This window comes from Desmodus rotundus, chromosome 13, assembly GCF_022682495.2.
Source record: "Desmodus rotundus isolate HL8 chromosome 13, HLdesRot8A.1, whole genome shotgun sequence".
Classification (NCBI taxonomy): Eukaryota; Metazoa; Chordata; class Mammalia; order Chiroptera; family Phyllostomidae; genus Desmodus; species Desmodus rotundus.
In genome coordinates this window covers 8,106,325-8,123,487 of record NC_071399.1, presented here as the reverse complement: position 1 = coordinate 8,123,487, position 17,163 = coordinate 8,106,325, and the positions used below count along the sequence as shown (strand labels likewise).

Here is a 17,163-nt window from a genome sequence, read left to right as displayed (position 1 = left end):
GAAACCCATACTTTCCCATGAAATATAAACTTTTCTTTTCACTTCATTTAAATAAAAAAAATAGATCGAGTTAAAGGAAAATATGAAGTAAATAACAGGAAAATCTTGAGGGGGCATGCTCCTGCCTGGCAGGGTGGGAAACCCTGCTCTGCCAGGCATGACCCCCCCATCACCTGCTACTTGACCACAGCACCCCTCAATCGCTTCCCAGACTCCTGGCCTCGAGACTCTCTTCCATCTACCCTGCAAACCACGGCCAGACAGGTCTTCCAAAACGCTCCTGGCATCGTTTCTCTCCCAAACTCACCGATCTTTACCTTCCCCATAAACTCTGAATTCTACCTGTGTTTCCAGATCCCACCAGGCTTAGCTACACATTGTTCTGGTTACTCCCGAGGTTACAGCATGACCAATTCCCACAAACGTGTTCACTGTCAGCTTCACGCCTGGGTTCCTACCGCTTCCACAACCTTCCCCCAACCCTCCTCCCCCTCTCTCTTCAAAACCTACTCCATCCTTCATGACACAAGCAAGTCCTCCCTCCAGACAACTTTTTCTAATTGACAGCCTCCTATTCTCCGACCTGCTCTCCACTCACACCCACCATATCAACCACCTCACTTGACTCTTGATTACATGCTATTATTTACTGCTTTCGAACGGTTGGCTCACTGAGAGCTGGTCCTGTATACCACTACAACAGGAAGTCCTTGAAGAGTAGAATCTTAGGTCTTTATACACATGAATTATTCCATAGTTATGAAAGGATAACTCACATTAGGGGCTCAAAACATCTCTTCATCCAACTTTTTAAGAGAAGCCATGTTTTATTCATTCATCCAATAAACATTTACCGAGTGCTGACAAGTGCCAAGCTGTGACGAAAACACGGACTGCCATTGAGGAACCTGCTGGCTAGTACAGGAGACACACACGTCAGCTCCTCATGCCACACAGTGTGACAGTGCTGCCATTATACCGGTACTAACAGTGACCCCCTGTCAAGACGACCTAGAGGAAGACTGAGAGAGAAGGGGAGTGTGACTGGTTCTGGAAGGTGACAAGCTTCCAGAGCCTGGAGCACAGGGCAGTGGGGGAAGCAACAGGAGGGCACAAGAAAAGGTGGACTGGCCATGCCATGACGAGCCTCGGTCTAGAACTTCATCCACAGGTAGGAGAGGCAGTGAAAAGAGATGCAACATGACCAGCTTTGCCCTCTGAGGACATCTGGAAGATGAATTGCACTGTGAGCAAGGTCAGTTTGGAAGATACTGTAACCGAACAGAAGATTTAAGCAACAGAGATGAAGGGGGCGGGGCAGATTTTAGAAACATCTGGGAGGTAGAAATCAACAGGATTTTCTGACCAACTAGTGGTGCATTCCACTGTCAAATAAAAATAGTCTAGGGGTTAACTGCTTAAGGAAAAGATCATTATCTACTTAAAAATTACCCATGTCATCTCTTCCTTGTGTTACTATGGCTAGTTTAATGAAGAGTTGACTCTAGTCTCTATTCTTACAAACTACAAGAACCTCTACTTTGTACCATGTAGATTTAGGCACACACGGGTTCTGAGACTGATCTACAAAAGTCTGTCCTAAATTCAAAAGGCAGCCCGCTGGCCCATCAGCGAGGACCCAACCAGATTTCGCTCCTTGGTCCTATCTGCACTGAGCATAGGCCACCCTGTACCAAAGAGCACACTTTTGTCTGAACTGTCCCGACTCTCCGGGGTACAGGAAACTTAAGCCAGAATTGCTCTGGGGGTATAAAAATGCTAAGGGTTTTATACAACACACTCATATGCCTTTTTTTTTTTCAGATAAAAACGTTCGCAAGAGTGTAAAAGATATTGAAATACCAAGAGAGGTGACCTTTTGTAAGCACATTCTCCTGGGAAATAAAGAATAAAGTCATTCACCACCACGTGTAATATTCCTCACTTCCACTTGCCCGGTGAAAGGAGTCGACACAGGTAGTTTCAAATTAAAACAGTTGGAGCAGCTAGGCTGAAAATGGATGTCTGCAAACAGGGGAAAGAAGGCGGCGGGGTGCTGTTTATTGAAACGTGTCTACGATTATAACTTGCTAGGACTTTATCCATCATCCCCCCACCACCACCCTTACTCTGGTCGCCAAGACGAGCCCTGACACTTAATGTACCATTTGGAGATGTCAGGAAATAGGAGTCCCTTGCAAAACGAGCACTTCCCCACATACCTCACATGCAGAGGCACGTGACTCCCATAAGCAGAAAGGGCAAAGGTTATTTCTAACGTTTTCCATGTAAGTACTCGGAAATCCTGTGCTGGCGAGCCACTGCCCAGCCCAAATCTGTAATGGAAGCATGGACTGGGGGGACCTCTTACAGAGGGGACGGGGGTCCTGTTACTTGCCGGGGACACAGCTGGTTCGTGGCAGGCCCCGATTAAACCTCGAGGGTCCATTCTCCACTCCCAGGAAACTCACCTCTCTTAAAATAAGAGAACATGAGGAACTGGGAAACAGTCAACTGCGCCCCAGAATGAGTTTCTATAAAATGAAAACTAACAAACTAACAAAGGCGGTATGCAGGCCCGTCCTCCCCTCTGCTTGTATTAGTTAGCTGGGCAGGAAAAAAAAGCTGATTTAAACTGTCTTAAGATGTCAGTTTAGAGGCTTTTGTTTTATCTTTCTTTTCAAATCCTTTAAAACTCTATTATTACAAGTGTTTGCCTTCGTGGCCTTTAAAGTGGCAAATATCAAATGCAAAGGACCATGATGTGGGGTATGTCTCACTCAGAAGCAACACCTTTTATGAACATGCTCTGGGGAAACTTTCTAGTGGAAAAATCACTTTCCAATCTGGATCAATCCAATGCCCCAAACTTGGTGGCACTAGTGCGAACTATAAAGAAGCACTCGTCCCCAGGGCTGGGGAAGGGGAGAGGGGACAGAATTAAAAGTTAATAGCATCATTTGTGCAGAGAGATCGTAGTTCACACGCTGCACCCAGAGGAGGCTCCTACAGCTTTACCAGCAAGAGGTTTGGGGCCTTGGAAATCATTGGACGCTTTCATATATAAGACGCTAAGGATTATGGGTGTTTCCCTCTTTGTGGGGAGTTTTACTTTTTCTCTAGTTTTAGAAAAGGAGGAAGAATGATCCCCTATTCATTTGGTCTAACTCCAGATCATGCATACACATTTTGTTATTCACCTTGATTTGAACAAAGGCAAGACTTCCGTCCTTCTGCCCAGAAACTCCCACTGGGAAATTCATATGCAAGATGAACGGTGAACACAGCTCACAGTCTGTGAACTTGCTGGGTGCCAGGAGGCATGGGGATGCTTAGGGTTATTTTAAACTTGGTGGCATCCCTTGGGCGCTTGCACAGTGATATAAGGTGGGTCATCAAGATTGAAAGTTTCAGAATTCTCTATCTAACTGTCCTTTTGCAGGATATTTTTAAGTTTCAAATGTGCCTACTCTAACATCTTGAGCTGAAGTGCAGTTTATTCTGAAGGTGTGCAAAACAACAGGCTAAATGTCAAAGGTATGGCTGTAAATCACATTTCAAACCGGTACAACATCCTTATGTCTCCAGATTTTGCAATAAAAAAGACGGTTATTTTATTAGGTTTTATATTCACGGAAATGTGGTCACAAGACATGTTTAAAGCATGAGATACGGGCCCCCGTGTTTTAAAACTTGCTGTTCTAGGAGGAGGACAGCAGTGTGAGACTGTGAGCACCAGCCGCGAGCTTTAAGCAGTTTTCCCAGTTAAGACAGGACTTACAAAGATTGGGTATAGAGGTGCTTCCAGATACAATCCCATTACACCATGTTTAGGAGAGAATTAATTCCTCCAGGATGAAAAACAAACAAAAATTGATGTCTTGCACATGATCACACACAAAGGGTCAACAATAAGCAAGGCGAAAACAAGGAAAGAGTGCCTACATTTCCTTCCTTCAACATTTCCTCCAGGATTTTATCCCTGGGTTCCCAAGTCACACACCAAAGCCATTCTGCCGTATTTCCAAGGGGAACTGCCTCTTTCAGACACAGCACTGCATTTTAAGATGAAACCTTTTTCGAAGCCTTCATTTCCATTTACCGTTCTGCTTGTCCTTCCCGTCTGACATGCAAATACCCGATACAGCCTCCATTCTTTCCATACAACCGAATCCAAAGCAACATATGTTAAATCCACACCGAATCATGTGAGCATTCAATCCGCATACACACCATTACCCCACAGAATGCATTCAATGAGCTCCAACAGAGTTCTCTGCGTGCAAATAAGGGAAGCCGGAGATGGATGCGGGGCTCTTCCCTGACTCAAACCATGCAGAACGGTGCGTGGAACCTGTTCCCTTTTCCGAAAGGAGAGCTGTTTAAATGCCCACTGGGATAACTGGCCACGATGCAGGCGCCAGCAAGCCGGGTACTGCAGGCGACGCTGGACGCAGGCTCTCCCACAAAGCTCAAGGAGGCTGCTGCGCGGAGCTTGCAGTCATTCATCTCCCCGCAGCCCAAACGCCCGGCGCGTCCCCCTCCCGTATTTTACCTAACTAATAGCTCTCAAACCCCATATTGAGAGGGCCTGCTGTGGATCTTGCGGAGGTACAAAATGGTGGATGTGAGCTAATTTTCTCCTGCTTTCCCCATAACTTATCGCATCCGTCAGCGCCCGGCCTCCCCTGCCAGCACCCCGGCAGCGGTGCAGGGAGCCTGCTGCAGGCTGTGGCCCCGGCCCGGGGCGGCAACGCGGTTACCAACCTGATGTCATGTAGCCCCGTGAAGCCTGGGGCGCGAAGGCCGCGGGGAAGCGTTTGTGCAGGCGGTAGTCCTTCTCGCTGCGGGACCTCATGCGGTCCGAGGCCCGGTCCGAGAAATCCGAGCTAGGCCAGGCTCGCCGCAAGGTTGTGCTCCGGGTCTTCTTCATGGTGGGGAGGGCGACCTGCTGCCCCGATCCTCGGGCCTCAGCGCCGGGGCGCAGTGCGCGGCTTCATCCGTCTACAGTGGGCACGACCTGGGCGCACTCTGCGCGCATTTTCCCAGCCCCTCCTCGTCGGCGTCTACACCGCCAGCGGCGGGTCCGGCCCTCCCCACGCCCCCACACCCCCCCACAGCGAAGGCTCCGATTTTACACACGTCCCACAATGCATTACACTTCATTTGCAATCCGCCCGGCTTATAGCTTCCAGATTCCTGGGGGGAAAGGCACGTTAGGAGGCTCCCCGGCCAGGAGGAGGCGGGGAGGGGAGGGCGGGGTGGGGGCGCCGAGACTTGCAGCGTGAAAGCAATGGGAGCGCAGACAATGGCCCGATTCAGCGCAAGAGTGCTTAGCCAACTGTGAGCCGCGGCACAAAAGACCCAAACAAATGAGGACGCCGAGGCCTCCGGGGCTGACCCGGGATCGGGCACCCGGGAAGCCGGAGGGGCGGCTCAGCGCGAGGCGTGGGGATGACAGTGTCCAAGTCGTGTCCCCCTGGGCCTACCAGCCGCGCGGCCCGCAGTCCCGGGCGCAGGCGGGCTCTGCCTCCCCTGCAGTCCTTGGGAGGCAGTCTTCATTACAGAGGCTGGGATGGGAGGCGCGAGTGCACAGGGATCCGAGCGAGCTCTGCAGACAGCAGCTACGGCGGGCGGGCTCTGCCAGATCCAAAGAGCTGGAGTCGTCCTCGCGGCCGCAGCGTCTAGTCAATCTTGCTTCTTCCCAGGCTTAAGGTGGTGTGCGTGCCTGCGCGCGCGCGTGTGCGAGTGCGCGCGCGCATGTGTGCCCCGACACGCATGTGCCCCCTGCACATGCATGCTCCTACTTACTGGTCGAGGCGGCGACGGGAGCCATGGCTGCCAAGGATGCGGAGCCTGTCGATCGACTCCGCATGGTGGCACCGCCGCCTGGTAGCCAGCGCGCAGAATGGCTGGCTACTGAAGGGCAGGAAGCACGGCAGCCGCCCAGTCTCGCTAATCACCAAGCTGCCTGACGTTAGAGCACAGATCCCCGCAGGCTTCCCATTTTCTTGTGAAACACCCCGCGGCGGCGCTGGGACCTTGGCAGGCGCCACTGCCTGGAGCCAGCGCTTGGATATTTACATATTTTCAGGATGGCCCCTCCCCCTCACAGAAAGGGAGAGAAATCCCTGTGTGGGAACAGAAAGATCTGCGGTGCCCTGCTCTGCCCACCTGCGCCAAGGCCGAAGTCAGCGAGGGCCCGGGGAGAGGGCGCCACCCGGAGCTCCTCCAAAAGCCTCAGACGCCTGGGTACGCAGTCTGTGCGGCTGGCACGCGCCGCGGAGGTGGCCTGGCTCTTCCTCTCTCCTGGAGCCCCTGGTGAGCGTCACTACCTGCCCGCCGACCTGCACTCGGGTCCACAGCCCGTTGCATACACAGCAGAGCTAGGCACAGCTGTTTCTAGTCCAACAACCAATCACTAAAGGACAACAAGGCGCCTCGCGGGGGCGGGGGGGGGGGCGCAGGGAGGAGGGGGCGCTGCGTCGTCCCAGCCGAGGTACCCGGCGCTGGCGGGATGCGGCCTGGGATGCGGAGGTCACAGGAGTTAAAAGCGAGTGGCCACAGGCTGAGCATCCCTGCAACGTTGCGCTGCTACGGGTTCTTCAAAAACACTTATCTCCCCGTTTGGGTTTCCAAAAATGCTTTGGTGTTACAAAGAACAATTAAAAAAAAAAAAAAACAAACAAATTGGTTTTTCTTTTTCAACATCGTATTTTGTTTGGCATCTTTGGGCGTTTTTTCCCCATTGGTGATAATGCAACATACAAAATCATCGCTTTTTTCCTGTTGTGTCTTAATCACAGGCGCCAAGGTGCGCAGGCAGGGATACAAAGTGCATGGAGCTATGATTCTGAGCCGATACTGGAAAAACCCACACAGCCAAAAAGCCAGCGAGTTCTAAACAGTTAAGATTCAGTTCTAGCACAATTCAGTGCTATTCCAAGGCTTGAATTCTTTGGGGAGTTAAGAAGGTTTTTGGAGAACCTTGCCCAGCGGGGCGGGGTTTAAGCCACAAGCATCATAGAATCCAGAACTAGAGCTTCCACTCAATATTTCAAGGCTGCCCTCTGTAACCTGAGGCTGGTGTAACTAATCTATCTCTTGGGATACCAGAATATAAAAACCAAACAACTAAAAATCACTAAGTATCATATGGAACTTATATTTACACTAATGAGAATTTATCACCAACTGTAAACCAGTTAACCAATGTTCAGTGACATTTTTTTAAGTTAGAAAAGGGGAGTCCCCCCAAAAGATACATTTTGCTAAAATGTCTGTTTTTGTAAGAGGACTTCTAAGAACAGAAAGACTACAGCTTTAAAAGCCATAGAAGACTAAACGTGTAAAGAAACATAAAGGTAATATAAAATAATTGTATGCATGAATGCATAAGATATTGACATTTAGATATCTCAATTCAATTCAAAAAACCATTACTCACTACCTCCCAGGAGCCTGAAGTGGTTACATGAATGATCACAGTAGTTACGACGGAAGGCTAATGACGATTGCTGTGGCAACTGTGATATTTCTTCGCTCGGCACATCATTAGTGACTGTCTAGTGTCTGCCAGTGCAGGGTTGGTTGTTGGCTGCTGGGCAAACAGAACACCACATGGTCCCAGGCAGCTTACGGCCTAAGTAGTAAGTAAATAAATGCACAAATCGAGTGCATTCTACAAAGAAGAAACCTCTCTGAAAAAACTGACACTTAATCTGAGACCTACAGGATGCGGAGATGTCCCAGTGAAGACTGGGGACAGCGATGTTTCATAAAGCGGGCACAGTGCATACAAAGGCCGGGAGGTAGGAAAGAACCATGTCTTCTGTCGGAGGAAGTTGAAGTGGGGCGGTGCGACTGGAAATGGAGCACCAGAGAAAGGTGTGCGGTGAGGGCATGGAGGAAGGCGAGAGCCGGGTCCTGCAAGGAATCCCGGGCCATCATAAGGGTTTTGTATTCTACTTCCAGTGCGATATGAACCACTGAAGGGTTTTAAGCAAAAAAAAAAAAAAAGCAATGTTGCAGAATTTCTACATTGAAGGGACTGGAGGAGGAAATCTGTTTGAAGGGAGGGTTCAGCCCAGAATTTTCTGGGAAGTAAGTTTGAATCACACTGGACTTAAAACAGAAAATAGTCATTGCTCATAGGCAAGAATGGGAGGGGTGATAGATATTTTGGAAGGAGAGCTAGACCTTCACTTGGGCACTTCTGAATGGGGGCTTTGCTGGGGAATGGTATCATCCAGTGTCCGTACTTTCAACAGATGCCCTTGGAGCCAAGGCCAAAAGCCAGACACAGAAGGTTCAGGTAGTAAATAGGTAAGAGTGGCGGAGTCAGATCTGAGAGTAAAGGACAAGAGGAAGGGGGAGTCAAGCAACTTCTCAGTCACGTGACAACATCAAAAGTGGTCATAAAGGTAAGGCTTGAATCGAAGCAAACAGCATATTGCAAGACCAATCCTATCTGAAGAAAGTGGATGTGGAATTCCAATTATTATAGCCGCTGTCAAAATCGAACTCCATGTGTGCATCTGTCCTATGGGAAGATTCGCTGGTCATATGCAAGCCTGGCTTCACATCCTTGAACCTGCTGGAGACGATCTGGGTCGTGAACTTCCCATCCGGTAAGTTCGGGTGTGTGATCTCAGTATCCACTACTAGAAGAGTTCAGAATTAAATCGAGAAATGACAAAGCAAATCAATTTTGTAGCATTAGTATTTTTTTTAAATCAGGCTTAAGAATAATTTGTACATTTGGCATTTCGGTATCAGATAGATTAGAGGCACTAATTAGACACACTTGGCTTTGTGATTCTAATTCAAATGTCTAATTGATTTTAGACACGCAGTTTTGAGTTGAAAAGTGTAAGAATTTTGACTTCGAAATTCTCCTCATTTAAAACTTCGGTTTATTCGACTCAGGAGAGTTGCGTGAACTTACGCGCTGTAAGAGCTATCGGATGCGAACTCCCTGAGGGCAAGGGGCATTTCCTGTTTCCTGCATTGCCCTCCATTGCCTTCTCGTGTTCATACTTGTATCTCCAATGGCTGGCGATGCCTGCGTGTATTGGATGACTCACAGAGCCTGATTAAGTACCGTGGAAGATCTGGTCCGAGTCCTTCCCAATCACGTACACCTTATAAGTGTTTTTTAAAAATTAAGTGTACTAAATTTGTAAATGCAATGGAAGTCTTTAAGGGACTGTACCTCACTGTCTCTGAATGGGGCTAACTGTTGACTCAAGAGACTTCAGTCTTCAGTGTGAGTTGACCAAGTGATTTTCAAAGCCTCCACTGAGAGCCACGATTTTTTATTTTATTATTTAAACATTACCAAATTTATAAATAGAACGAATTGAATTTGAGACTTAAGGAAAATTTGACTTTCCATTTTCACCTCTAGTAAAAGAAATTTTGAGCTTTTGAACCTGTACCTCTAGTATCCCAAACACTAATTAAAGACTTCAATATCTGCAAGTGGCCTTTGCCATGTACAGAGAGCCCCCTCGGGCATCGAAAAGCCCACACGCACTAGATAGGCTGGCGGATGTAGGAGATCAGAGGACCTGAACTACTGGAGTGAGTAACGAGAAGATTGATATGAGTGAAAAATGAATGTAAGAGGTAACAGTCCTGAGCCGTGACCTTGTAGCCTAGAGGAGAAGAATTTCAATCCAGGACCTTCTAGGCACACAGTACTCCGGGGTTCAGGAACATGTCCTGATGTGATACTGGCAAATCCAATACTACATCAGACTCATCAAATTCAGAGGCAAGCCATTGAAACTGCAACCGAAGTTGCCCATGGCCTGCTTTTCCAGCAAAGTACGACTTTGGTACAGTGAAAGACCTAAATATGCAGAAAAGACATTGGTGTCTATGTATATGTGTATGGATGGATATATACCCATCACGCTTTGTGATTAAAATATTTGTTGAACGAAAATCAGAATTCTGAGTCTGACAGTCATTTATCTTTCTACTTCTCCCTGGAACAGAATTTGCAAAAGCTATTCATAGTTTAATTTGACAAATGTGATGATGAGTCCGAAAAAATTCACATCTATGCACCGTGAAGTTGGGCGGCTGTGAGCCCTGGTTATGGATGAAGGAGGGAAAAGAGTGTGCCCGTGGAGGGCGAGGGCTTCCCGAGGCGTGGGAGGTGAGGAGGATGAGGCATGCTCTCATGTGACGCATGTCTACACTCCTATGTTCATATGTACATATATGTGTACTTCCAGATGGCCTCCAAAGCCGCTCACTGGGGTAGCTGACCAAAGCTTTGTCCCCAAGGCACTTTGGGAGATACATTTTGTCTTCCTTAACCCAGACTCCATCCAAAGTGCTAGCTACAATTTAACAGAAAGCTCCAGCACTTAGGGTCTTTCTTGGAAGATGCCCCCTCCTTGTGCGGCACCCCCACCCTGCCCCCGCCCGGTCTGCCTTGGCAGCGGTCACGTGGCTAGCACTTCCATCTGCAGCCCCCATCAGGTGCGCTGGGAACACTTGTTCCAAGATAGTTAGCAAATGTGACTTGAAAAGAGGGTTCCATTGTGCAGTAAGTTTAGAAAGTGTGTTAACATTGAAACAGGCCTGTTGGCCTCTTAGGTGCTTCAATGTGCTAATGCACCTTGTAAATCTACCCCCCAAATGCTACAGGAGCTCTAATCACAGGACCACTTGTTGCTGGAGCACATTTTGGGAAACAGATTCAGACAGGTGGCATTTGAAACACCCCGGGAAGCGACAAATCCAAAGGGTAAAACATGTTTAAGAGAATTCCTAAGAATGAAGAGTAGTATACAGTGTTCTTTCCATCCCTATGAGATCCGAGTTGACTTTCTCTTTGTCTCTTCATTTAGGTACGTTGTCACCTACAATCCACTCCCAATAGGGCACTCGTGAGTAATGGTTGTCAATGAATTCTACTCCCAAAGAGAGCAATGTTTGGGGATGGAAGGGCTCGCCACAGAGGAATAACTCAAGAGGGCCCTGAGTCTTTGGGAGGGCTGTCCATAGGGTGAGTTGGCACAATTGTGCCACCCATCTCCAGGCCAGACTAATCACAGTCAGAGCAATGGAGGGCAGACAGGTGTGGTGATGCCAGCGAGCCTGCCATTCACATCTTTGTTGGGGCCTTGGAAAAGTTAGTCTTTGAATTCCATTGTTTCAATTGTGATAGTAGTAATATCTCTCTGAATGAGCTCTCTGAAAGATCTGAGATACATATATAAATGTCCCGGTTCACTGCTGGCAAGTAGAAGGCATCAATCAAAAACAAAAGTCAATTTCATTATTAGCATTGATCACTACAGAGGGAAACTACTTCAAAAACCTGAATCCTTTCTATAGCCTTTTGTTCTACAGACCCTGCTTTGTATCAAATAGCAAAACAAGATGACTTCCAGTGGAGGCCAAGGATGCTGCCCGCTGGAAATACCTCTGCCGCAGGTACTGTTGAGTCAGACAGTTGAGTACATAACATCCTCACACCGCGTGTAGAAAACAGGAAGACAACGACACATTTTTGCTCTTTGAAATTGATATCCAGAAGTACTCCATGTTAACATTCCATTTCTACCAGCTGGAGTAAGTGGCCTGAGCAAAAACACAGGGGTCAGGAATCAACAGGGGAAGAAGCCCTAAATAGTCTTGTTTGGCCGACGGGTCCAGAAATGGTAAAGGAATAAGAGCAACTAGCCTGGAAAGGTATATTGGAGAGTTAGTTGGTGGAATGTTTGGGACTTGAGGCAAATTTGTCTGTATATTTCAGAAGGAAAAGGTACTGTGAGTCCTGAGCAAAGGAGAGAGATAAATGGGTATGTATTTTAAAATCTAATCCAGTGGGAAGTGGCTACAAACAGGCTTGAGGAATCTTTCTGGGATGATAAAAATGGTAAAACCGGATAGTGGTGATGCCTGCACAATTGTATAAATTTATTAAAATACACCAAACACCTATAAATGGATAAATTGTATAGTATACAAATGATAATGCTGTTTAAAAAATTTAACCCAGCCCCAGAGTGGAGGATAACGTGGGAAACAGAGACCGGAGCCGGAAGACCCATTAGGAGGCTGCGGCTGCAGAGCCATTGAGATGATGCAAATGGGAACTTGACTTCCAGCAGCAGGAAGGAGAAGAGGGGACAGGAAACCCTGCCTGGCTAGACCCTGAAGACCTACTCAGCTGCTCCTAAAGGATGGGTGAGAAGGGCAGACACAGGAGACAGAACCACAGACTTCCCCAATGTGGGTAGACTGGGGATTCCACACACAGAAACAGGGAAGTTGTTTTAATTCTGGATCCTCCCCTCTGCTGAACTTTATAGTCATTACTACCTATGCTATTTAGTTTAGCTCTTATTCTCATACTTTTCAATATTAAATAATTCCTAAATCTCTCTCTCTCTCTCTCTCTCTCACACACACACACACACACACACACACACACACACAACTTTTCTTCTTGCTAATAGTACGGGCAGTCTCTCCACCGCCAAATCCACTGATGACTTTAGTCCTTACCTGGTTTCTTGCTTGTTGCTGACTCTCTCCCCTTAAAACATTTCCCCTTCTTTGTCTGTTTTATGGTCCCTCCCCACGGGCTCCCCTCCAACCTCTCAGTCCCCCACGCTGCCCCGCAAACACAGGTGTTCTCTGGACTCCATCCTCATCACCCTCTCTCCACATGCACAGCCTCACGAGCTGAGCTCAGAAACACCATTGGCTTTGTTTTAGCCCCTCTCAGTGGATAACTTCCCAAAACTCTCACCATCAGACCCCTCTCCCGACCTCCGAATCTTCACTTCCTGCGGCCAGTTGCCTATCTTCCCCAGCTACTCCACCGACAAGCAAACTCAAGCTGCTCACTGTCCAAAATCAATCCTCTTTATCCCCACTGCCCCCCACCTCTGGCTTCTGGGAGCACACATACAGGGAATGGTCCTCCAGGCTCTCCAGGCTCTCAAAGCGAGAGCCTGGGCATCACCCGACTGCTTCGCTGCCCTCCTCCCATCCACCCCACGCTCATCTCCACACTCAGTCTGTCCCATATGCTTCAGTTTCTCCTGCCTTCCTGGGTCCTGAAGGCTGGCGTCAACACACAGAGGAAGGAGAGGGTGGCCAGAAACCGAAGACCAGTGTCACCTGCCAAAGACACGTAAAGGGTGACCAGAAAAAGTTCAATGAAATAAGACTATGTTATAGAATGGAAATATTAAAAATTAAAATTAAGTATATGTAACCTTATGTAACCTGATTTATTTGCTTAAATACATACTTCAAAATAAACTTTTCCAATTAAAAAAAATGGAAATTGATCATTTGTACTTTGGTTCAACATTAAATAGTTAAGGGCAAAATCAGACTGTATAGTAACCACATTATATGTTTCAGTCTTTGTATTAAGCAGCATGGGGAAGTCCCGATTCACAAGTGAATGCAGCTAGAAATCATAAAAATATTTAACGCCTTTCTCTGATCAGACTTCAACCCTGGCCATGAAGCAGCTGACTCTGTCCAACAAACTTTGTTGGCTGAGGTAAACCTCAGAATCTGTTTTTATTTTGAATGGGCCACATGTTTAGTAATACCTACTGCCCTGCTCTTTGGGAAAATATCCATGAGGTTCTTTCCTCCAGCTTTCCAGGCTCTCTTCAAGAGGCTTAAAATAGTGTCAGTGAAATCAGAAGTTTAAATCGGGCCGTTCAGTCACCCGAGAGAGTCCAGCATCCCGTGATCCCAGGGTGCAGCCGGTGAGGCCAGGCTTCACCGTCACCTCTTGTAATCTGCATCACCCCCCAAAACTGCCTTTGCAAATCCACACACGTTACAGCTGCATTTGTTCATTCACTCGAAGAATCTAAGGTCATCCCGAGCAAGCCTCACGCAATTACAGCGAGCACCGAAATCTGGTCATTTCCAAAGCCGGGGGCAACCAGGCACGCTCTCCCAGAGAATAGGTTTCCTTTCAAAAGACCCAACATTTTTCTGAAACCCAAATAGATGAATAATAGGCTTTCGCACGTGAAATGCATTAAGGGTCAGATTAAGCAATAGTTGGTTTGAGTCACCGTACTTCACAAGTTGAGGGGGGGAAAGGTAGAACACAGTTGCCTGATTTACGTGAGTGACAGTGTTACCAACTCATTGAGTGATTCTTTCAATTTTCCGCATACATCTCCGGCTTAGCCTGTGTACACAACAGTGAGTAAAACATTTGCTTGTACTGCCAAGCTTCACTAGGTAGAGGAATTTTCTCCTGGACCACCCAAGACTCCAGCCACAACTGAACACAATGTCTCAGTGAACTTCTTTGTTTGGCTCAGAACAGACTAACCACAAAAGCCTAGCTGAAGTCCCAGTATTGGGGGGTCCCTCAGGTTGCAGTGAGTCCTATCAGCCTGGCTGTATTCAGGAAAGGTCAGCCAAATTGTAACTTTCTTCACTTTACCGAGAAAAATGCATACCTTATCTTTATGTTGAACAATTACTTGAAGTGTTTCACTGAAAGATAACCGGTGGGCTTTTGTGCGCTAGAAAACATTTTCCTGGCTGCTCCTCAACACGTGACAAAATTGTGAACACCTCCTGAGCTGCAAATCCACTCACTGAGCACAGATAACCTGCAACAGGGAGTCAGACCCTAAGAGAAACACAGTGCGGGGCCACGCAGAAATGGCCCACACGGGTGTACTCACGGACATCCCCACGGGACGCGTGGCCCTGACACAGTGCCACAGTCTGCAAGCGCCCACATTTTCCCCTGGCAGCCCAGTGAGCCACCTTGGTTTTTGCTGCAAAATAACAGCAATAAGAACAAACCCTTCTGGATCTCAGGAGTCTACATGTCAATGAATGGGAGGAGATAATAATAAACAAGTAAATGAGGAAATTATGCAGAATATGAAATAAGGAGTATCATGGAAGAAAAGAGTGCAGGGGAGGAAGACTGAGACTGGAGGTTTCAATTTAAAGTGGGGTGGCCAGGCAATATTCCACTAGATACCAGGTCTGTCCAGAAGGTATCCAGCCATATACTATGAAAAATAGAGACATTCACTGAAGAAGATACAAGATACAAGAAACATTGTACACAGGACAATGATGTCTCAGCCCCCTTCAAAGTTGGCACCGTGGGACCTCACACAGTTCTCCCAATTGCCATCAGCTGCCTCATCATATTTCCCTGAATCTCAACAGTGGTCTGAAATCTCTTCCCTTTGAAAGGTGATTTTAGTTTTGGGAAAAACCAGAAGTCATATGGTGCTAAATCTGGGCTGCCGTGGGGCTGAGTCACATGGCCGATTTGATGTTTTGCCAAGAAAACTGCATGAGACGTGATGCATGAGCAGGCGCATTGTCGTGATGAAGCTGCCAATCACCAGGTGCCCAGAGCTGCGGCCTTCTGAACCATCTGAATAGTTTAGTCGGAGGAATGTTCAAGCTTAACGCACAATCTGATGCAGATTCATTGCTCTGCTCACTCAGTCATTTTGAAAGCGACAACCACACCATACACATGCTCACTCAACAAGGTCTACCGCCCCCACTGACTAGTACAGTGAAGCCATCATTGTTCACACATGCGCATTCCAGTCCACTCTCCTTGGCTGCCAGGTTACATGGATGTCGCACTTGTTATGTTAACAATGGCTGGGCTTTTTCCCGCCCGACCTCGTGCAAGCACCAGATCTTCTTTACCCACTCGTCTCTGTTGACGGGCACTTAGGCTGCTGCCCTAGCTTGGTTATTATAAGTAATGCTGCAACAAACATGGGCATGCAAATACCTTGTCAAATTAGTGTTTTAGATTTTTTCAGGGATATGCCCAGACGTGGAATTGCTGGGGTGTACAGTAGTTCTATTTTTAATTTTTTTGAGGACCCTCCCTACTGTTTTCCATAGTGGCTGCCCCAATTGGCCAGGTGAGTATTAGATGTGGGTTGGGGGCGGGGGGAGGGAATCACTTATTAAATTATATAAATGTCTGAGCACTATGCTGTACATCTGAAACTAATACAAAAAATATGGAATGTCAACGGTAATTGAAAAAATAATAAAATAAAACAATCCATAAATAATGGGGTGTCCAGGGAAGACCTCGCTTTATTAATCATCTGAGGCCCCGTGCCTCAGTGCCCGTGTGTGATATGCTCATGTCAGGCCTCTGCGGTGCTGTTTCTCACAGAAGTGCAGCAAACAGCCATGGCTTTATCAAGTGCACTTGGGATTGTAAAGAAACCAGTGTTATATCTACTTCCTTTTCCCTTAGATACGCTTGCCGCTAAGGAGTAATAAATAACACCTCAGGTTTGCCCAGCCCTTTATAGTTTACTGAGTCTCCTAAGGTCTGAGGTCAGCCGGGCAGGTGGTATCATAGCTAAAGATGAAAAAAACGAAGGCACAAAGGCTGTGAGTGATTTGCCCAAAGTCACGCACAGTCCGGGATGGCTTTCAGCCCCACCTGGCTTTCTTTGTAATGACTGATGCCAGCAGATTTGAGGTTACCTGTTCATTGCTTTTGTGTAGAATGAACAAAGTTTATCTACATCTTTATATTGCTAGCATGGCCCCCAAATTTCTAAGTTATCTTATGAGGTGTTTTACAAGTTTCTGTGCAGGTGAAGAGAAGACAAATTTCTTCAGGCGGCGCAGATGACCCCCTGCGTGGGTTTCCACAGGTGGTGCCTGAGAGTTACCCTTATACCCACACACGTCCTTCAGGCTCATCAATCTCCAAAGTGTTCTTTTCTCAATTCTGTTTGCAGGTCACCTCAGACTTGCTTCCCAAGCCAGTGAAAACCACTCCATAACAGAGATGGATTTCCAAGAATGGCTCTTTCTTCCCACATGTGGCTTCCTGTAATTTAAGGATATACTATACAAGAACAATTAAAATCATATACCAGAAAAGAAGCAAAGCTCCAGTAGTTCCCTAGTCCATCAAATTATAATATTTATAATTCCAGACCCTATTTAAGAATAACTACTTTAAGTCCCAGTGAATAATAGAACTTTTATGTGATACCATTTAATAATTACTAACATTTTAACTTTCACAAAGAATGCAAAATACACAGATATAATTATTTAATAATTTCTAAGTCCATCTGAAAGATTTTTTAAAACTTTCTTTCAATATTTAGGAGTAAT

At 47.0% G+C, this 17,163-nt stretch overlaps 1 protein-coding gene across 7 annotated transcripts in view; it reads right to left on the bottom strand.

Annotated features, from left to right (window-relative positions):
- STOX2 (storkhead box 2) overlaps nucleotides 1–17,163 on the bottom strand; it is a 177,733-nt gene that overhangs the window by 87,062 nt on the left and 73,508 nt on the right. The window contains exon 1 of one of the 7 annotated variants that reach the window (XM_024562835.3): nucleotides 4,768–6,398. The exons of the other annotated variants lie outside the window; for them this stretch is intronic. Within the exon in view, the coding sequence (XP_024418603.2) occupies nucleotides 4,768–4,933 (166 nt within the window). The 5' untranslated portion in view covers nucleotides 4,934–6,398. Of the gene's footprint in view, nucleotides 1–4,767; nucleotides 6,399–17,163 lie in introns of those variants that run through there. 7 annotated transcript variants of the gene reach the window in all.